The 23,195-nt window shown below is 39.2% G+C and overlaps 1 protein-coding gene across 2 annotated transcripts in view; it reads left to right on the top strand.

Moving 5' to 3' along the window:
* KCNQ3 (potassium voltage-gated channel subfamily Q member 3) overlaps positions 1-19,496 on the top strand; it is a 191,067-nt gene extending 171,571 nt beyond the window's left edge. For both annotated transcript variants that reach the window (XM_064397483.1, XM_064397474.1), the window contains 6 exons: positions 5,218-5,405; positions 6,448-6,550; positions 8,880-9,011; positions 10,812-10,910; positions 12,597-12,681; positions 13,297-19,496. In XM_064397483.1, coding sequence (XP_064253553.1) covers positions 5,218-5,405; positions 6,448-6,550; positions 8,880-9,011; positions 10,812-10,910; positions 12,597-12,681; positions 13,297-14,034 — 1,345 coding nt within the window. In that variant the 3' untranslated portion in view covers positions 14,035-19,496. The remainder of the gene's footprint in view (positions 1-5,217; positions 5,406-6,447; positions 6,551-8,879; positions 9,012-10,811; positions 10,911-12,596; positions 12,682-13,296) is intronic.
* Positions 19,497-23,195: the final 3,699 nt, after the last annotated feature.

Here is a 23,195-nt window from a genome sequence, read left to right as displayed (position 1 = left end):
ACTTTTAGAATTAATTCACTATTTTTCTCCTCACACACGTACCATTTGTTTATGAAACTCCAGTACTAGGAAAAGGATAGAGAGGAGAGTATCTGGCTTGCATGATGGGATGTAAATGCATTATTTCTTTGCATGACTGTTTCTGTAAAATATATCTAGTTCAGTGGTTCCCACTCTTTATTCTGAGCAAGAGCATGTGCTGCAGAACCCAGCCATCTCTTGTATATCAAGCCACCAAAATAATCTCTCAGGTGGTCCAAAATAATTCCCACTGGTCTTGGGGAGCAAAAATTTAAGAGCTGAATTTTTCTTTAGGTAGAAAGACACTGCACTGCTCTCAATTTCCTCCCTTTCTGGTGATCTGTATCTACCACAGAGTTAAGGAATTCTCATCCTGGGTCCCCATTTCAAAGACACAGGGTTTGGAACCCATGAGAGAGAGGATGCAGTAGTGTGCAAGACAAGAAATGGTGATTTATCCAAGCTAGTCAGAGAAACTAGCATTTTTGTCAGCTTGTTTGGGATGGATTTGTATCTCCTCAGTTTCTGGAACTGTTCTGGAAGTTGAAAATAATATTTTATTGAATGTAAGGAAGCCAAATGAAGTGGGACCACTGTTGCCAGGGGAAGAAGAGCAGCTAACATCAGAAGGGGGAGTCTGAAAGGCGAGAGCAGTGCATGACCCCGTGGGTGGGAACCACTGTCCTAGCCCCGCTCACAAGGATGGTGTGACCGGTGCATGCTCACACCCTGGCACCAGCCATGCGCATGCTGCTTTAGTGCAGAAGATCGTGTCATGAGAACAAACATTTCCTCAGTACTTTTGTAAAGATCGATGAAAACTACAACCCCAGCAGACCCAGATTTCATTTCTTGGAAATGAGAATAAAGTCCATTTTTTTTCCTGATGACAGTCATTATCTGGAAAGAAGCTTGGGTTTTGTTTGGGGTTCTTTTGTATATAACACATGGTTGAATATTTTGATGTGAAGCTGATGAATTATTGTCTGATGATTTTACTGCTCTGGCTGCCAGATAAGAACAGAATTATCTATATTTGCTGCATAAATCATACTGTTATGAACCTGACTGTTACTTCAAGGGTTAACCTTCAGGATTCAGTTAATGAGGAAGGCTTCAGCTCAGGTAACTTTAACTTAGACTAGAGACCTGCTTTTTGGATATCTCATCTAGATCTTTCTATAGTCAATAAGAGCCAAGTTCCCCAAGTATAAAGTCATCCCAAACTGAACCACACTTTCCTCACTCACTGATTACAGTTGCTGATTTCCTACTGACTATAGAAATGGGTCTAAAGAGTAGTCTTAGACAGGAAGTTTAGCCTCTTTAACAGCTTAAAACAGATCAGAAGAGTTCTAGCTCATAAACCTAAGATGCTCAAGCAACAGTCTTTGGAGAATTGTTGCTTCCTAAACTGACTCTTATCAGCAGGGATAGCTGCAAAACTCTGAAAAGAAAATCTGGGAATGCTTTCAGTTTGTATTATCTACCTTAAGTCCCACCACACTGAAAAAAACACCAAGAAACCCCACCCCACAAATGAGCATGCCAACATATGCAGAGGAAAATGTCGCTGCAAATAAGTAAGGTTTTGTGCTGAATGCGTAGGAATTTCTTGTTCTGATTTTATCTCTGAGGAGGGTATAAAATCTTAAGTCCCAGACTTTCATAGCTCTGTGACAGATTTCTGCATATCTTGCTTATATTGCTGTCCTATGCTTAAAAAAAGCCACTTTTTGATACTTTGCATCATCTACTGACCCTTTTCCTTCTGGTCTGGTCCCTACAGGTCCTCACCTCAATTTATGCCTCTTTTTTTTTTTATGCAAGACAGTTATCACAGGAGTTTTAAGGGGCAAACTTTGGGACAGTTTGATATGTATTTTGAAGAACTAAGCAAGTTTCTGGAGAGAAAGTTAGAGGCCTCATGTAATGACAAATGTATTATTTTAATGTAGTACTAAACGGCTTTTTATAAACAACGGCAGTCTTTTGCCTCACCTATTTTTCGGCTTCTTTGCCATTCAGGTTCTGTTCCTTAAAGATATTTTTCCCTTGAGAGTTTCTCCACAGTGTTACTAACCCAGACCTTGTGACATTTAGTACGTTGCTCGAAGCCAGTGTGTAGTATGTGACCACTTGGCTCTTCCTTTCATTTGAGATTCATCTATCAATCACCTATTGTCAGTGACCTGTAATCCTCCCACCTGGAGAAAGCTGATCTCCACAACAAGCCTGTTGCACAATGTTTTCAGAGCCAGAAACAAACTTGGTCATTTTATTATCACAGAACAGATCTCCTCATCCTAAAACTGCTTTGGTTCCTCCATTGTTCTATCTTATGCCACAGTCTGCACAGATCACCACCAGGGTGTCCATGCTTCATTGCTCTTTTTTTCTTTATATTAAAGAAATTCTCACTCTCACAAGCTTGCTCTCTCTAACACCTTGAGGCTCATCAGTTTATATTGCCTGGCTGACTCTGTTATCACCTAACTAGGTTTTTGGTGCATTTCTTTGGACTAAAATTGTTTCCAGTGGTGATGTACCATGATTCTATACTCTTCTTGACCATATCTCAAAATTAATTCCTCCTTCAGACTTTGATTTATTAATGAAACTTGAGAATTTATTTTCGCTACTTTACCCACCCAAAATCCCACATGCAAATAATTCCATTGACTTTTACTTCTTAACCTTTATATTTCATGCCCTTTTCAAACTTGCTCATTAGTTTTCTTCTCCTGTATTTATTTGCCCTATGTATGGCAGCTGAGTGCTTGAAGAATCCAAATTTCACAGAGAATTGAAATATCTGTCTTGTAAAGTAGTACTGCTCTCAAAAATGGTCAAACAGAGAAGTGAAAGTGATGCAGAAAAGTGGGTGCAGGATCTGCCTAAGTTAGTAGAACAGAAATCATTTTCTGGGACTCTGCACTCACCATCAGTTTAGTGTTGGCAGAACCTTGGTGGGCAAAGCAGATCAAGATTCCACCCCAAAAGCAAGAACTCTGGAAATAATTTTAAAAGCTATTTTATATTTTAAAATGCATTAACATATTTTAAAGACACTTTGCATTTTTAATAATTTTTAACTTTTAAAGAGTTCTTAAGCTCAAATGTGAGATTTTTCAAAACGTATTTTGTCACAAATGTCAACAAGCAACATATTTTTCTACAATTTTTACTCCATAGATTTGTCTGCAGTTTGTGCATCTTTCCCCCATGCTATGAATTCTTCAGGAAATATATTAGGGCAAAGTCTGAGTAATGTAGATATTATTCATTTAGACTGTTGTAATTCTTCACTCAAATCCATGCTTTTATCTCCTGGAAATAGGAGGACTCTCCAGGACTAAATCTGTGTCTCTGTACCTAACTCCTCCTTAGTTGCCACTTCAGTTAGTCACACGCACGTGCACTTCATGCAATGACAGGGCAAGTGTCTGGACTTCTTAGGCTGCAGAAATTACATTCACAAGTATTTTCACATCAAAAAGAAAAATCAGAAGTGTTGAAAAAACTTCCTACACCCAAAGGTTTAGTTCTTGCAACTGTTCTGGTAGGGAATCCCATATTTCATTACTCCCTCGGTCAAAGATATATTAATCAGAAACAGACAGTTGAGGTGAGAACTCCAGTAATTCTTTTAAAAATCCCCAAAAAACAAACAGCACAAAAACTTGCAACAGCTGTGATGCTCAATGCTCAGATAAAATCCATTGTGGTGGGATACTGCAACAGACAGAGCTCTGAGATAGAAATGGGTCTTTCTTTCACAGCTCCAGGTCTGCACACACATCTCCATCTTTGGCCACTATGTCCTTGCACAGTGGACCCTCCCCACGCTTGCCTCTCCTGCCAGTTTAGTGGCTGCAGCTGAGCATCCTGCAATGATACCTCACCTGTTCACTCCTTCTTCTGGTAACCATAGCTGCTGATCCTCTAGCTCTGCTCCCATCTGTGGCTCTCAGAAACCTGCCAGCTATACAGCCTCTTCCCTCCCTGCACTCAACTTACTTGATCTGATGTTTTTTTTGGGTTGGGTTTTTTGGGTTTTGTTTGTTTGTTTGTTTTTAACAGATATGCAATTAAATATTTGAGCAGCAAAGTGAACTATCAAATCAAATATTTATACAATCTATCACCTACAAAGTTTTCAGAACATATATAAGTGATAAACTCCCCGGGAAATTCCTATTCCTGTGGCTGTTTTAGTGGTGTTAGTGTTTACCTTTAAGATCATTACAGTCATCAGGCTGTCAGGAGGGTTAGCGGTGCTGGTAAACTGGCAGGTAGATTAAATTCTATCTGTGTATTGTCACTGAAGGACAAATATATTCAGACAGTAAATCTCTAAAAGGACAGACAGTGCAAGGAATAATGAGAGGAATAAAATTTGTCACTTCACTACAACTGCTGTAGGTCATGGTGCAGAGAAAACAGGGAATCCTGCACTACCATGTCCTTAATCACTGCTTGACAAAGCCTTGCCAGAGTTTTGCTGGTGATTTATTTGGTTCACAGGACATCTGACTTTATTTTATTGCTGCATGAGAGAGTTGAGGTTGTTATGTTTAGATAAGAGATGGCTCTGAGGAGACTTTAGAGAACCTTCTAGTACCTAAAGGGAGACTGCAAGAAAGTGGAAGAGGTGCTTTTAACAAAGGTACACAGTGACAGGATGAGGAGGAATGGCCTCAAACTGAAAGAGTGCAGGCTTAGATTAGATATTAGGAATAAATTCCCCACTGGAACCACTGGACAGGTTGCCCAGAGATGTTGTGGATATTCCATCCTTGGAAGTGTTTTAAGGCCAAGCTGAACGGGGCTCGGAGCAGCTCAGTCTAGTGAATGACATCCCTGCCCATGGCAGTAGTTTTGTTTCATGTCTTTATAATAAAACTACTGCTTCAGGTGTGCTACGTGAGCTGAAGCACTGTGACACCTTGCATGGAGAGGATAGCATGGCCCTCTGGTAACACTTTCAACTTTGATACCAAAAAATGCTCATAAAACGCAGTTCATTATCTGTGGACCTTAACTGTTGCTTACAGAGACATTGATAATTATGGTAGCCCCAGCAGTGTCCTTGTATACAAAACAATTATTTAGCCTATTATATAGTTAAAGCATCATGAAAACAAGTTAATAGTGTACAAAGGAGGAAAATGATTACTTTTGCTTATTTTGTAGCCAAAAGCTGGGTCTCTTGGATCGGGTTCGTGGTACCAATACTAAAGGAAAGCTATTTACCCCTCTGAATGTAGATGCCATTGAAGAAAGTCCTTCAAAAGAGCCTAAGAATGTTGTCTTGAATAATAAGGAGCGTTTTCGCACTGCATTCCGAATGAAAGCATACGCTTTTTGGCAAAGCTCAGAAGGTAGCCCATCTGTGTTGATTTCTTTCTATGCATCCCCTGTTTCCTCATTTTACTTTGTTCTTCTGCATATTCTATTGAAGGTTTGTGACTTTCTGGGACAAGGATGTCTGGTACCTTGTTTTATGCAGTATGTTAGGGGAAGCACAAGAAAAAGAGTCCTGAAGTCCAGGCAACACAGTGTTTGAAATCAAATACCAGCCCTTCTCAAAACCAGCAATTGATATGGGATAAAGCCAATGCTGGATTCAGCCTATTTGGCCTGGAAAAAGTGGGCACACTGGGCAGTCAATCCCCCAAAAAGCACACACCATCATGCCTTGGTTTATGAGCAAGGATGCTAAGCTAAGCTAGCTCCCTGCTGGACTGCATCCAGCCCTGCAACAGCCTGTGTCCAGGCACCTCAAATATACCCTCACTGCCATCTCATTAAACCTCGTTTATAGAGTCAATGTCTTCTTCCCTCCCCCTCTCTCCCCAAGCCTGCTGCCCCTCAGAGGTTCCCCTTGGGTCTCCATGCAACATTATAGGGCATTTTTCCTCTCAGCTTCCCTGAGCACACATTTTCCTCTTCTTGCCCATAACATCAAAATGGTCTTTTAATAACAGGTTCCCCTTTCTTGGGCCAGCTGGCAAGAGTGCATGCTGGACATGCTACCATGGTTGTAGCCAGGAACTTGATTTCCTCCTTCATGAAGGTACATGAGCTCCTGGCCATGCCAGTGAGAGGAAAACCTGCCCTGTGGCTTTACAACTTGGTTTAGCCTTTATGTAAAATAATTTGGGCAAAGATCTATTGGAAAGGAAGACAAGTTCCAAGTGTTTTATAAATGCTGGAATGTGAGAGGAGATCCTTCAATAATGTGTCTTACAACTGTCCCAAAATGATTAAATCCCTTTCAAGACCTGACCAGTGAAAGAAGCTGTAAGAGATAGTTCTTTATTAAATTGCACTTACTTTATGTAGTGCTTTATTCAGCCAGACATTCCTCTAAATATTGTGTGGTGAGATGTTCACACATCTGGTTTTTGACTTGCTTTGCAGATGCAGGAACAGGGGAACCCATGGCAGAAGACAGAGGTGACAGTAGTGATTTCCCTATGGAAGATATGATCCCCACATTCAAGACAGCCATCCGAGCTGTCAGGTAAATGTCTTTTTGAAGGATGATGCTTCAGGAAATAACATTACCATGTTGCGACATGTTGATGCACTGTTTGTGTTATTACTTTTTTTAAAAGCAATAGATAAGATAATTCTAGTGTTTTCAAAAACATGAGGCAGACCCTATTCACTCTGTTGAAGGTATGCAAAAAGGAGAAAGTTTTTCAGTAACACTGACTGTCATATTGCAAGATATTCCACAGTGTTTTTATTATAATATTTTGTACTGTTCCTTGTTAAAATGTTATAGAAATATATCTTTCTCAATTTAGTGACTAATATTTATATGAAACTGGAACTTTTGCTGAACAAAAAATCTGAGCTGACTCAACTCTTTATTCACAATTATATGAGTGTGCAACCCACTTTTCAGCTGTCATATTTTAATAGATGCTGAGGTCTCTATTTCAGCAGTTTTTGGCTTGTGACATGTGTCACCTCTATTTTCATGTCACAAGAGATATTCCCTAGGATTAGAAAACTCCTAGTAATCCTTGGTCATGTGTTTAGCACATCGAGCAAATAGAATTCATTCATTGATGCTCTGTTACTCCTCAATGCAGTACTTTTGACCCTCCTCCCTTGAAAAATGCCCCCATGAGAAAATACTTTGCTTTCACTGCAATTGCTGTTTATTCCAGAAGTTGTTAATTTTTGGACCAGGGACTTACCACCTTCCAGGTGGTAAATATTGCAAGACTGGAGTGTCTCACATTTATCTTAGAAAAACTTCAGGGAAGATGATAATAAAAATGTAAATATATATTTATATGTATATAACCATGATATGTACCCTCCTGGCTCTTTTCCAATTGGGTGCAGGAGAATCAGTTTCTAAAAATTCCAAGTTTTCTTAAGACTGCTGAACGCCAAGTGACACAGGCTTTGCACATGTTATCCATGACTTCTTCCCTCCCATTGGAAGGTTCTTCATCCCTGTTCTCCACAGCTTTCCCTTTCTTTCCCTGATACCTGCTTTCTTTCAAACATGTTATTGTTACTTTTGAAAGACTCCTTCCCCACATCCTGTCCAAATCTAATTGATTCATGCAATTTCCATTTAAACTCAATCAGGAGCCAAGATTTTTTTTCTTGTGTAGGCTACCCAGATCCTGAACATTAATTGAGAGTAATTCTCTCAGACAAAGCTACTTAATGGATTTCAGGGTCATGATCAAGGAGATTTTAAATTAGAATTCCTAACATTGTGATCCCTATTTTTCCTTTAAGTCTTTGAATGTGTAGTTTTAACAGTTTGCTGTTACCATATCTAATTTGGCAAAAATAGGCACAGGTATAATTTTGAAACCTTGAAATATTTTTAAGCAACAGAGTTAAAGAATCAGCAGCCCTTAAAAAGTTGCAATAAAATTATCTTTGCTAAACGAAAGTTTATACAGACTTTAAAAACATTGAAAAACCCACCAACCTTAAATAAAAATCAAGTTAGAATCTTAACAGATGACAGCAATTTCCCAATTCAAACAAATAAGTACCTATAGACTCTACTGAGAAAGGAAACATCCAGAACCCAGGTCTAAACCATATGAAAGTAAATATTTCATTGTATAAATATATTTATTCTATTTATTGAATCTACCAAGATATATATACATATATATATATATATACATAATGTAATGTATAAACAGAAAAGGATGAAAAATGAACGCCAAACATTTAAACATTTTTCAAGTTCACTGGCCAGCAGTGTTCCTTGTTATAGGAATTCTGTTACTAAATACTAGCTCATTTTATAGCCATAGCAATAGTAAGATCAATCATATATATGATACTGCTGTTGTCTTCAAGGACACTTCAGGCAGTTCTAAAAAGTTTTCCCCTCTTCACAACCTGAACTGCTGCTAACTTTTTAACTTCCACATTTATACCTAATTAGCATTTCCTAGCCAAAACTTTCCCAGGTGCAAAATTAAAACTAAGATGAAAATGATTCAGCATTGCATATACTATAAATTTGCTTTATAATAGACTGGAGCATAGAACAAGCAGCTTCAACTTCATAGCTTTAAAATCTCCCGTGACCTGTGTTGTTCAAATTCAAGCTCCAACTGTGATTCTGAAGCTTTAAACCATTTTTAAAGACTATTAATTATGCAAAAACAACTATTATAAATTTTCAAACATGGTATGATGTTATAGATTCTTTGTTTGTGTTTTATTGCTGTGTTTAGAAATAACACGCTCAATTTACAAACACCCAGAAAATTCATTCATATTTTGAAAAAAACTGGAAATTTTCATAATGGAATTTATATAAGAAATTAATTTTTTTTCTGTTTATTTCACAGAATACTACAGTTTCGTCTCTATAAAAAAAAATTCAAGGAGACTTTGAGGCCTTATGATGTAAAGGATGTGATAGAGCAATACTCAGCAGGGCATCTTGATATGCTTTCCAGAATAAAATACCTTCAGGCAAGGTAAGAATCTTCTGGTAAATTTATAGCTTTGTTGGAAAAATGAAAACCTTGGCCTGTGAGAACAACATGAACAAAATGAAAACACTGGCCTAACAAGACCACCTAGAAGCCATGCCTTTGCATGATGTAGCTGGTCCACGAAAAAATCTTTTCCCAAAGACAAAAGGCAAGTGAGAGCTAGCAGGGATAACTGCAGGGAGAGATCACTGGCTCAGATTTAGAACAAGGACACGAGAGTTAAAAACTCCTGTGAATTTTCTTGACCATGCCTTATTTGATCAGGATCAAATTTCTCTCCGTCTCCCTGTTTTACAGGTGATAAATAAAAGCAATAGTTGCTCTCTATGAACTTTTCTTTGGGCTGGATTCTCTGATGACGTGTGCCTAGGGAAACATCCCATAAAAGTGCCCAAAAACATCAGCACAGAACGTTTCACTCAGGAGTATTTAACATATCTGAAAAAAAGTTAGAATTTCAGGCCTCTGTGATTGTACAGGTGCAATCTGCATCCACAACTGTTCCCTCTCAGAAGGGATTCATTGCAATGTGCTTTTAAGGCACATCTACAAAAACTTGTGCTTCTTGTCCCCTGATCTATGAGCCCAGGTCAGAGCTTGGGGCTGGAAATCTGTGTGGGCCTGAATGCACGTGTCCAGATGTGTGTCCACATGTGTGTGCAGATGTGTGCAGCTGTCTGTGCTCAGTCTCTGCACAGCACATTCCCTGAGGCTCTCAGTGACTCTGAACAAAATGCCACAAAATCACCTTAATTTCTCTCAAGAATGGGCTGAGGGAGTGTAATATTTGCTGCACATTTGGGCCTTGTCTGGACTTACCTTGGCTTTGGAAGGCTGCTCTGATCTTTCTGCTGAACTTTGTAATTTCTTATTTCAAAGTCATTTTCCATGCACTGGGCTATCTCTTTTTAAGTATTTAGCATGTTTATCAGCAATGCCTGGGGATTCAAGCCAATATGTAGCTAGCTTTGTGAGGCTTGCCTGGAGCTTTTTCAAGTTCCATTTTCAAAACTCCATGGGGCACTGTGAAACCATGCAAGGTATCTGCATGGATTGTCCACTAATACAGATAACTGGTGTGTAGACCATTGCTGATTGATATGTGGCCATTTTGGGGGGTGAACTGAATAAACAGACACTTACTTGCACCTGAGCAGTTGGATATGACAAATGAAAGAATATTTGATATAGTAAAAGTATAATTACATGTGTTGGAGCATTCCAAACAATCTTTCTCCTTTTGTGCCAAATAAAAAATCGCATAGACTTCCTTACGCAACTCCATTTAAAGTTATGTTTTTCAAGCCAAAATAATAATTAGTAAAGAGTAAAATATTGCTGACAATTAGAAACAACAACTGACGGAATGTTATTGGTTTGTTAGGAATGTCAGCAATTCCACCTTTTGCCAAGTTGTGATTTTCATTGCCCTGCAGAAAATCTGATGGGTCTCCTGACATTTTTAGGAGCAGCTGCTATTGGATATGATTTTGACAATCATGCTGTTTGATTCCTTTGAAGGAAAAGAAGTTGTGTTTCAAATGATGAAGTTTGGAAACAGTGAGCTAAATCATTACTTAATTACTATTAAATTACCAGGTATTTACAATTCAGTGCATTGATTGTGACCCAAAAGAGAGCAGACACATCATGAACCTCAATATATTACCAAATCAACATGTGCTTCCTTTTTGAACCTTTGCTTCAGAGATGCACAGCATATTCTGTCACAGGTTAACATTTGGAGATCGACTTACACAGTTGCACTTTTCTTTTTTTCAGAGTAGATATGATTTTTACACCTGGACCTCCATCTACTCCCAAGCATAAGAAATCCCAAAAGGGAGGAGCTTTTTCTTACCCTTCACAACAGTCTCCCAGGTGAATTATTTTATACCTAGTATTTAGCACAGCCCAACACAGAAATAAAAAGTTGATTCATTCCAATAAGCATGATCTTTGTTCATCCACTGTTATAGTAATGATACTGAGGGGATATGTTGCTATGAGATACATGTGGATAATTATTGATTCAGAAAGTCACAAGAGCAATAGGTGATGGAAATCTAAACAATGGCTTCTTAATTGTCCAGCTCAGCTTCTCCACAGTTTCAAAATATGGTTTTAAATTAAAAGCATGCATTTGACTGCTGATGTGCTAATTTTCTAACATTTAGCTTGTAAACCCACTTAAAAGCTCAATAAAAATTAGTAACAGTTTGAAAGTAAATTAGTTATCTTCCTGAAGGGCCCACCAAATGGCAAGCAGAGATTTTTAATGCTGCAGCTTTTAAATCAGTGATTGGTGAGAGATACTCAAAACAAATTGAAATAACAGATTTCTGGGTGTGAAAGTTGCACCATATTATTGTATTGCTGCAATCCACATAGAAAAAATTCAATAATAAATGACATTTCTTCTGTTGTTTACAACTATCAATCTGTCAATAAATATCCATCAGGAACCACACAAGGCCATCAACAATCTGTCCCCAAAGCTGTTGTGGTTGCTCAGAACAAAAGCAATCTTACAGAAAATAAATTATCCCACACAGGGAAAAATCTGAAACCACGTAAATGTGAAGACAGAGACCTAGGTATATGGAAGAGGCAGTGATCATTTGGGGAGGAAATCAGATCGCAAAAACTGCATGAGCCCATATCACCAGTAACCCAATGTGGAAAATCTGATATGTTTTAGGTATAGATTTTGCACTTGTACAGTTTAGTAACAGCTATATTTTGGATTTTGTCATGAAAGAGAAGAAATTGTCATGTTAAAAGTCTTAGAGTATAATTGTTCCAAATCATGTTAAAGAGCAAGTTCTCAGAAATTGATTTTCTAGACTTATCTAGGAAGATATTGATTCATTTGACATCTGTTTTGAAACTGTTTGATAAAGGTTTAACTTGATCATGAGAATCCAAGATCCCATGAAGTTATAAATCAAGCTCTTTAGTTAGAGATCATCTTCTTATCTAATGAATTTGGTCCATCTGATGGACAGGCAAGAGGAAATTGCATAGATGAAAACCTACTGGAATCAGCTTTAAATCTCCAGACCAGACTGTCTCTTTTCAGCATTTCCAATCTCTGACACTTACTATTTGATATAATGAAATTGAGAAAAAAAACACAGTCATCCTTGGAACTCAGATTCAGTCTCCAAAGACTCTAATTATAAAGAATTAGATTTAAAAACACATGGCCATCTGTAGACCCACTAACTGCACTATCTTAATAATTTTCACAAACCTGAAATTTTTCCAACAAGCTGGAGATTAATTTTAATTTTCTTTTGAACTTCTGGTGCTTTTAAATCTTTATTTTAAAGTTGAAAAACAAAAACATAAAAAAAATCTAGATTATATTTTTTAGGCATGCATTGGTGTCACATAGAATAGACTTTCAGTCCTGTATATATATATATTTGTATAAACAGCTGAAAGGGCTCCAAGGATCTATATGAACAAATCAACAAGATGGCAATTCTGTTTTCTGATATAAATTACTTATTGTGATGCAAATAAATATTGAACACTAATAGAGTTATGAATTCTTTGCAGAAATGAACCATATGTAGCCAAAGCATCTACAGCTGATACTGAAGACCAAAGTATGATGGGAAAATTTGTTAAAGTTGAGAGGCAGGTAAGTAATTTCATGACAATAACAGAGGCTGAGGTGCTTGTTCGGAAATGACAGAGCTGATATAAATGCCGCATGACTCTGGCTGACCCAGGCAGAATTGCACTGCTGGTGGTGAAGACTCACAGAGATCTTGTTCTAATGATCACAAAACTAATTTTTCATGAAAGAATTTGCTTACCTGGGAAGTGTGCCTTTTGAAACTTGTTGAATCAATGTCACTGTGTATGGCAGAAGACCTTGAAGTGGGACTTTTTAATTCCTGTAGCATGAGTACCCATCACATCTGGTGTTTGGTGTGAGCAAGGCCTTTTCCTGCAAGGTCTGGACTCAAAATGATTGTCCACTCTTGGGCCCTATCCAAAAGAGAAAGGAAACTAGTTCTGATATGTAACCCTGCATGTGGGACTGTAAGGTAGTGTTAGGGGAAAGGTCTTATTCTGAGGCAGTTAGGGGATCAGCTGTCATCCATTTCAGCCCAGCTTTGAGGGAAGGTCACGGTTATCGTATGAACCTCCATGACCAAAAAACATGGCAGCACACCATTGTACATGTATGGAATCATGACTCTTTTGAACAACTGAATTGAGGCAATATCATGACATTGGTATTTTTCAGGTAAATGACATGGGGAAGAAACTGGATTTTCTTGTTGATATGCATATGCATCATATGGAACAGCTGCAGATACAAGTTGCTGAGATAAGTCCATTGAAAGAAACCGCTTCTCCTGCAAGGGAGAAGAGAGAAGAAAACAAATATTCTGAATTAAAAACAATAATATATAAATACACTGAGCAGTGTTCTCGTGAAACTCCTTACAACTTCCAGCAGGTTCCAGTCAACAAAGTCAGCCCCTATGGTTTCTCAGCACGGGGTCATACGGCTCACTCACAACCTTTCTCAATAGGTGGGCAAAACTCTGGCAAAATGCAAGCCACACCTTCCTCAACTTCATATGCAGAAAGGCCAACAGTTTTGCCTATATTTACATTAATGGACTCCCAGGTTAGCTACCACTCCCACGGGGACCTTCAAAGCCCTTACTCAGACAAGGTGTCTCCGAGGCAGAGAAGGAGCCTGACGAGAGACAGCGATACTCCATTGTCCCTTCTCTCTGTCAACCACGAGGAGCTCGAGCGCTCCCCGAGTGGCTTCAGCATCTCCCAAGAGAGAGACGACTTCCCCTTCGGCCCCAACGGGGGCTCGGCGTGGATGAGAGAGAAACGCTACCTAGCAGAGGGGGAGACAGACACAGACACAGACCCCTTCACACCAAGTGGCTCCATGCCTTTGTCCTCTACAGGAGATGGGATTTCAGATTCAATATGGACCCCGTCAAACAAGCCAGCTTAAAAGTGTGTGGGGGGCAGTCACTGGCTGACTTCTCCTTGTAATGTAAGCATACTTTGTATATCTCACTTACTCTACACCCAAAGCTTACTAGTCCCAAACACCAATGGCTGCATAAGATGCATGTGATATTAGTGGTAGTCATTCTGCACCATTTCATACAATTTAATAATGCAGTTTTTTTCATGCTATCAAAACTAAGGGGCTTAGTTTTGAGCATGGTTTGCATGACTTTGCCCTATATAAATGGTACAGCTGATTTCTTCCATGATACATATCTATCTGGTACTCTTCAATACATCAATGTTGAATTGATAAGAGACAAGATACAGTGGTCCTTGCTACATTTTGTAAACAGAGCAGCAAAATAAAAATATTTTCAGGAACAATATCCCTTTGTGGAAACATAACGTCTGAATCATTTTCCATTATAAGCAAATCAATCTCTAATCAACCATGCCAATGATTTCTAATATCAAAAGAAGGGGAAAACTGAGTTAAAGTATGACCTTATTGAAATGTTTTTGTGAACTAAATGTTTCTCATGTGATCTCTGATAGAACTACCCCTGAAATACAATGTTGAAATGAAATTAAGGATAGGATTTTAAATCATCAAAGCCACCTCCTGGGATTGATCATAGGCATTTATTTATTGTAAAATGTAAATAGAAATCCCTCAAAATACTTTGAAAATCTTCACTAGTGTTTATAAAATTGCTCAAAGTAGGATTATAATGCTTTTTTTTAGAAAATCTTTTGCTAAGTCTATTTCCTACCTATGGGGCCAAATTTTCTTTGTTACAAAAACAAGGCTGCTCACTGTAGAGAACTCCAGGTTTATACACTCCACTCTTCTATTGACTTAGGTGCTGCTAAGTAAGAAGCAGAATGTAACTCAGCCTCAGTTTCCCAGTCTGTTAATTGGGAGTTACACTTCCACACATGCTCACAGGTTGAAAGGCTCAATTCTCTAATATTTGCCAAGTGCTTTGAGCTCCTCAGATGTGCAGAAAATTGCTATTCTCTTCCCTGCAAGTTCTACAGTGTGAGATGCTGCCAGGATCTGTTTCTCTCTGTTTACCTTTTCTCTTGGAAATGGAGTGCTCCAAATCCATGGATGTGTGCTATATATAGGATTAATGTATGAATAAATAATCATCATTTTTTTCATGCGTCCCTGAACAACAGAGAGATAAGTATGCTCCCTAGGCCTCAGCCAAATATTTTTTAATGGAAGTTGGAAATTATTGAGAAGGAGGAGACCAAGAAAAACACTGGACCGCTGGAAGGAAATTAATCAAAGAGCTCACCACTACAGTGGGAATATAGTACCTATAAAGCTAGTGAAATTAGCATATCCAAATATCCTATACAGGTCTTACCTGGTGTCAGTCAATGTGTCCATGAAATAGCATCCATGTGGTGTCCAGCTTGGTGGCTGTGCACTCTTTACAGCTGTGGGAAATGAAGGAGTACAGTCAGTGAGCACAGGGTACAGCAACAAAGGCACACATCAAATTCAGGATGAGATTAATCTCACCTTTGACTCAGTTATCTACAATGACCAAATGTCTACCAACTTCAAAGAGAGCAGAAGGTGACTTGCTTAGATGTCAGATGATCAGAGACCACACAATCAGTGTTAATTGTCTCATGTCTCCCCCACTGATCCAAGGTGCAGCCTCTCTCCATGGCTCATCCCCACCTCATGTCCAGGACAATCCCTGTCGCTCCACACAATGACTTCCCCACTGTGGCCAGGGCACTGACCAACAAAGATGGCAGGATTTGGCCCAAATAAGGTGTTACAAAAGGGACTTTCTGCAGAGACTGCTTGTATTGCACTGCAGCTGCACAACTGAGCATCTCTGGCACATCCAGTCTGAGCCAAGAACATGTTACTGGGCTTCCCAGTGCTTACTGGGAATTGCACAGCCCTGGATGGAAAGTGCTCCAATGACAATATTTTGTTGGGTTTTTCTGACCATAGTAAACTTTTGGTTTAATTCCTCAGCATTGTTGACATCTCATAGCAGTTGTTCCATCTGGGGAATTGTGTTCTTTTCCAGATGTGGGCATTGCCTTCATCTTCATTGTTTGTTCTCTATTGGAAGAGACATCTAAAGGATTAGGATCTTCTTACTTCATCTGCTTCTTCAGCTAAATCATGTTTCATCCTTCTGGGATAGATCTTCAGGAAGAACAAATTGCTTTGTTACTGGATTAAATACTGCAGACCAGTTACAGCCTTTGAAGCCTGGGCTGAGTCCATGGAGCTGTTCTGAAGCCAGTAACTATGATGGTATGAGGCACAATTTTGGTAATTACTTAATTGACAAAATAGCATTGACCTGAAAGATAATCTGCATTTGGCACAGTTTTGTGGCTAAATTTACAAAGAATAAAACTAAATGACCAAAGTGTAATTCGTTATAATTTGGCATAATTGAGAATTCTTTGGCCCTTACGATTCTTGGAAATATATCCATTTTACCTGTTGCAGCTTTCTGAAAAAGTAATAGATGTCTGTGGCAACTTGTGAGATTTAACCCTCACATGACAAGAAAATGGAATAGAATGAAAAAAAAAAAAAATATTGCTACATTTCTGAAGTATCTGTAAGTATGCACTAGACAAGTCTGCTTCAGTTTTCTTGTATATAAAGGGCCTGTTGTTCCTACTGATTTAATCTGAATTTCTTCTCTCTTTAAATTCTTCCTAGAGCTAAGCAATCAAAAATGAAGGCAGCCAAAAAGCAGGTGCAGTCTGATCAATTTGTTTGTGACTGTCTTTGACAGTGGCTATGCCATGCTGTTCCCTGTTCAATTCCCACTGAAATTCTTCAGTTCAATTTTCTGTTCTTTTCCATGACAGGTCATATAAAAGGAATCTTTTCTCAGTATTAAACCTGGTTGAAAAATCCATAAATAACCTCTTTATCAAATTGTGTTCTTTCCAAGAGAAAATCCAAGCAAGGGCAGAGACTTGGTGAATATTCACCTGCACACAGCCCCAGAGAAAGCAGGATTTGGGCTGCCCTGCACTCTGCACACTTAGCAGATGAACTGTCTGGAAGTTAGTGTTTTCTCTGGCCTGCAATCACCAATTTGCAATATGCATCTTTAAAGTCAGGTATTTGTAGCCACATCATTAAATATTTAATGATGCCAGATAAGATCTGCCTCTTCTTAAAAAGCACTGGTGATAAACTCAGCAAGATCCTCTGCAGCACATATCTATGGGTCCTGTGAAGGAGATCCAAGAAATGAGACAGGCAGATCTGATTGGCTTATTTTAATATTTATATTTCTTAGCACTGAAACCTGTATTGCTCTGTTCATAAGAATTCTGTTCTTAGCAGCTCTCTGCCATTTACATCACTGGGGTTAAAAACAGGGCATCCATCAGTTCTGCTGTCTGTGATGACAACAGATAGGTGTCAAGGTGTCACCAGCAAGGTGAGATCTGGAGACCATCCTGATCTGGGATTTGCACACAAATTCCTCAGATTCCAGTCAGGGTGAGTCCAGGGAGTGCATTCACCTTGGAACTGTGGTTCACGTGCCAGCCACAGATACTGGACAAAGCAAAATAAACTATGTGTGATCCCAGTAACATTAAGAATATCAAGACCTGTTTCCAACACAAGGAATCTCTATTCACAATTTCATTTGAGAAAGGCATCTGGGTCAACAATAGTCTTCGTAATAGGAATTAGTTAGATTTATACCTTCTTCTGCATGATGTTTCAGTTTAAGAGTTATCAATTCTCTTTGGGTCAGACCTTTCTAGCATCTTGACTGACACTAGCACTTTGTTTGCTTGTACTTAACATTAAGAAGTGTTAAATTACTTTGATGACTCTCATCTCATTTCAGGCCTTGAGATATTTTTTGTAATTTGAAACTGTGGAGCTTTTCTCTGCCCTCCTTGAAGTAAGTTAGAAACCTTCTCACAGTGATGCACTGGGAGCAGGGCTGGGTTCTAATCTGCCATTATTTATAAACTTCCTTGTGAAAGACAGCACTGATCTGGAGACATTTTTCTTGGCTACATTTTGAGAGTGATTTTCAGTCCCCGCCAGATGTCTGGAAGTCTTCAAAAAGGTGAATCTGTGTTTACATTGTGTGCCTCTCTTTGCAGCATTATTATCAATTAAGCTTCCTCATTTTAGATGCAAACGGGGACTATTAGATTAAGGCAAAAGTGAATGCTTTGTTGAAGTATGAAGGTATGATAAATGTGGTTTATGCTCTACTTAGAGAGTTGGCCCTTTAAAAAAAAAAAAAATCCAGTCAGGTAATGGCTGTTGTCCTTGCCTTGGCTTTTCCCTGCCCTGAACTTATGACTCTGGCTCCTATCTAAATAAAAAATAAATTCAACCCATGGAGAGATTTATTTAAAAGTCCCTAAATTGTCTTTTGGCTATATTTGCTCTGTTTTTATCTGTAATGTTGCTGCATTATTATGGTCCAGAGCGGAAATAGTTTAAAGTTTTTCTGTTTCAAATGGTGGCCCATGAGTGCTGCAAACTAAAGCTCACCCAAACCTGGGGGTAGCAGGGCCTTGTGGCCTTCAGGACAGCACCAAGGTGCAACCACATTGCAAGATCACAGCCTAAAGCAATCAGAAAATGCAGAGGGAGGAGCACCCTCACCCCTGCAGGGAGCCCAGCTGCTGCAGAGGTGTCACATCTGCTTGGGTAAGACCTGAATCCATCCTGATTGCTGCAGAGCATGAGAGGAAAGAGCTGGACCTGGATTCCTTGCACCCCACAGCCCCCACCACTGAGCTCTAGGTGTGTAAGAGCTGCAAACCTAAATTTCCTGCAGCACCTCGTGAATTCGGTGGGATGTCACTTTTTCAGGAGCACAGCTGGATGTGAGTGCTCCATTTGAAGATTATTTTAAGAGGTTCAGAGGAAAAAGGAGCATTTTCAATGTTTTAGCTGGGCACTCTGGGAATGAAGACCCTGGGTATCAAATTCCTTCTGTTTTTTTAGGCTGTAAGATGTGATCCTTCCCAATGCAGCTTTGAGTAGCTTCCCTTTGAAGTTAACTGAAGCAAAATAGTGAAAATGGGCTCCTGTTTCCATCATGAAGAACACACTGAGACTGAAGGTTACATAGCCAACTGCATTTTGTTTTCTAGTTATGGCATCTTATTATTACTAGTATTTGTGCCTTGCTCACTGAAATCTTCTCCATGCTACAAAGATGCTTTTCAGATTCTGGCTGACAAGGGAACACAACTTTTATACAAGTGGCCTTTAGTGCTCTTTATAATATTATTTATTGTAATTTTTAAACTGTATGTGTAATTTCTATTCTGGCACTGTCCAATATTTGAACAAATTTAATATGTTTATTTCAATATATTATGCAAACAATACTTCTTAACTGATTTTTTTATGTTCTGTCTTTAAAAACTGCACCACTTATTAATAAATAGAAATTTCAATTATGATGTGGATGAATTTATTTTCATTTAAACCTTGATGTCTTCACACATATTCAAAGAATACATTGTCAAATGTACCCCCAGGAGAGACATTGGAAAACACCCTTTTGACTTCATCTAGGCAGGACTAGACTCAGCAAGTTTTATGTGGCTTCCACAGCCAGCCCTGTCAACACACAGTAGATCCCATTATTTGTGACATCTTTTGATTTAGTGGCCATGTAATTTATTTGGCTTTGAGCATATGTGAGGGGGAAAATGAAAAGTGGGAGAAATTGCATTCATATTGGAAACATAACGTGCTAAAATATTATGAAACTGCAAACAAAATATAGAGAGAACACAGTAATGGTACAAGCATGATCAGAATATTCCCCTGCAGGGAATTTGCTTGAATTCTGCCCCTGGTTCTGTTGCTTCATTTCTGTGTGGTCCTGTGTCTGAATGAGACGGGAAGAAATCACGTGAAACATCAACTCTTCCCAAAAATTTAGCTGCACACAGAGGGGTATTTTAAGGCATTCTCTGTGGCTTCAGTTTCATGGCTGACACCAAGGAATGAGCTCTGCTGACCACTGAAATACAACCTAAAATAAGTTTTTTTCAATTTTTTGTGGTAGATAAAAAAATATTCAACATTTATGCCATGTGTTATCCCACTTCTAAACCAATGTAAAGGGGAATAATTAAAAGATCCTTTAGTACTGCAACATTAAGTTGTTGTGCTTTTGAATCTTTAAATTGGGAAGAAGGTGTGATACCTATTCTCAGGAAAAGCCCTGCTTGTATCCAGGGGTGCAGCCTGTGCTTACCTCTATATGGAACTTTGGGGTTCCTGCACAATTGTCCCCCACCTAAGCAGAATAAGACCTAGGGGTCAGCAGTTTAGAAAGGGTAAAATTGAAACAGTGTCAATCAAGAAACAGTGTCAGGAGGGGAATTTTCCCAGTGTACCCTTATGTTTCTTTGCAGGATGCTTTGATTTTTAAGACTCACCAGGGTAAAGCGGTTGCTTGACTAACACAGAGCATCCTCTTGGAACACAGAGAAGGGATGGAATCAGGAAAGCCAAGTCTCATGACAGAGAGCAGCAGGGGAGCTGGACGTTATTTAAAGAAATTGCTCTGTAGGATAATGGCTGTCAGCCCAATGGGTGTGGGGCAGCACCACAGCTTTTCTCCTGCTTCTTTGTGTCTGGTGCATATGGACAGCAGAATACAGAGCAGAGATCATGAAAAAGGTGCAATATGTGCTGTGAATGTTTTGGCAGACATGATGTGATCAGTTACATCTCTGACACACATCCTATCAGAAATAAAATCATTGGATAAGTCATTAAATATTTTTCTGAGTTCTGGACTGTTGAAATTTCTTGCTATTTAATCAAGGCTTTAGGAGGATCTATGTTTAAAAATGCCAAGTGCTTGATCACAAGCTAACATCTTTGGAAAACCTCAAGGAGCAGTGCATAGTATTGTGTAAAAATCTCATGTATTGTAGCTCACACACAGATAAGAATACCACTAGGCATGCCTCTCACTACTACACGTTTTCATGATCTCCATGACCCCTTTTAATACTTTCTCTTCTTTTACTCCCTCAAGAGCATACTTGAATTCCAAAAAAAGTTTCACAATATCAGGCGCTTCAAAAGAAAGTGTTTCCTACTTTAGACTGGTAAATATACAAAACAGTCTTATTGAGAATAATTTGTAGAGTTTAATGCATATTCTGTTCAGGAAGTTTTGTGGTGTTAGTACCAATCTTAGCAAAACATTGATAATAAAAATTAAAGAAAAAGTTATATAAAGGACAGAAACTATTTTCAGTTCTAAATACATGTTCTTAAATGGGAAGGAAATTCAGTAAATGGGAACAAATACATGTTTATATATAAAACCATATATTTGGGGTTCTACAAAGCAAAGTGCTTGGTTCTGCACTTGAGTCAGAACAACCCCCTGCAGTGCTCCAGGCAGGGGGGAGTGACTGAAAAGCTCCCATGGGAAAGGCCCTGGGGTGCAGGTTGACAGCAGCTGAACATGAGCCAGAGTGTGCCCAGGTGGGCAAGAAGGCCAATGGAACATGGCCTGTGACAGCAGAAATGTGGCCAGCAGGGCTGGTGCAGTGATTGTCCCTCTGTGCTGGGCACTGGAGAGGCCACACCTGAAATCCTGTGCTCAGTTCTGGGCCCCTCACTGCAGGAAAGACATTGAGGGGCTGGAATGTGTCCAGACAACAACAGAGATGGGACAGGGTCGGGAGCACAAGTGTGAGGAGCAGCTGAGGGAGCTGGGGCTGTTCAGCCTGGAGAAAAGGAGAATCAGGAGTGACCTTGTCACTCTGCAGCTCCCTGACAGGAGTCTGCAGCCAGGTGGGGGTCAGCCTCTTCTCCCAGGTAACAAGAGACAGGACAAGAGGAAACAGCCTCCAGTTGTGCCAGGGGAGGTTTAGATTGGATATTAGGAACAATTTCTTCAATGGAAGGGTTTTCAAGCACTGGAACAGGCTGTCCAGGAAGTGTCCAGGGAATCACCATCCCTAGAGGTTTGTAAAAATGTGTAGATGTGGCACTTGGGGATATGGTTTAGTGGTGGACTTGGCAGTGCTGGGCTAATGGTTGGACTGAATGATCTTCGAGGTCTTTTCCAGATATAATACTTCTGTGTTTCTTAATTTTTATATATATATATATTTATATATATATATGTTTTAGGAGATGAAATGTTATTCTTCTGAAAAAAAGACTGACAAAGAAACAGTAATATATTTAGAGAATTATCCATAATAAAACTTGTGCCAAAAATAAATATAATAGAAGGATATTGGTAAAATCTGAAATTAAAGTTTTATAGAGCTAGTACATTTCTTAATAAAATAATCTAAATATCTTGTAAAATTGTAATGGTAGAGAACTAACAGAGAAATGTTGAAGTGCAATCAGTTTTTTCGGAAAAAATGAAATTTACTCAATTGATACTTTTCTAAACAAAATTTATTTAACAACCACTCAAAGATGCTTTCATGGAAATATTTGCTACAGTAAAATGAAGTGTAACTGAAAATAAAACTTCAATGCTCCGGAGTAAACTTGGGTGAAGTTTGCTTCTTTGCACTCTATTTGAAACCAGCATTTCCTTCTCTCTTGCACGTCAGCATCTGGTGAGAGGGAGCACAGCTGGATTTGTGTTTTCTAGCCAGGTAAATCAGGCAGTTTTATGAGGTGCTTTAGGTACTACAGAGCTTCAGGTGGCACAGCTCATCTTTTAGGGCAGAGATGGTTGATAGCCCAGCCAGGCTGGAGGGTGGCCAGACCTGAGGGCACTGCCACGCCAGGACAGAGCAGGTGGCAGGGGACACTTGTTCGTGCCACTGGCCGAGGTCACAGGAACGTATGGCTGCAGCTCTTGTAGTCACTTACACATATTGCAATTTCTACACAGAAATGTGTGCTTTTCATCACATCTAAAGGCCTGAGAAAAAGCCAGAAGGAAGAAATAGTGCTTTGCTTTCACTCTGTGCTCTTAGCCCACAAAGAGATAGAGATCTAACAGCCAGACTTAATTTTCTCCCTCCCTACCAGAATGTCACACCACACTGTCTCTTACAGATAAATCACAGGCATTCCCTTGAATTTCTCTTTATTTAAATTGCATTAGCAGGGCCTTACCCTGTGCAACCTTCAGCAAATGGATGCATTTA

This window comes from Passer domesticus, chromosome 1 (genome assembly GCF_036417665.1).
Source record: "Passer domesticus isolate bPasDom1 chromosome 1, bPasDom1.hap1, whole genome shotgun sequence".
Lineage (NCBI taxonomy): Eukaryota > Metazoa > Chordata > Aves > Passeriformes > Passeridae > Passer > Passer domesticus.
This window is presented reverse-complemented; position numbering and strand designations above follow the sequence as displayed.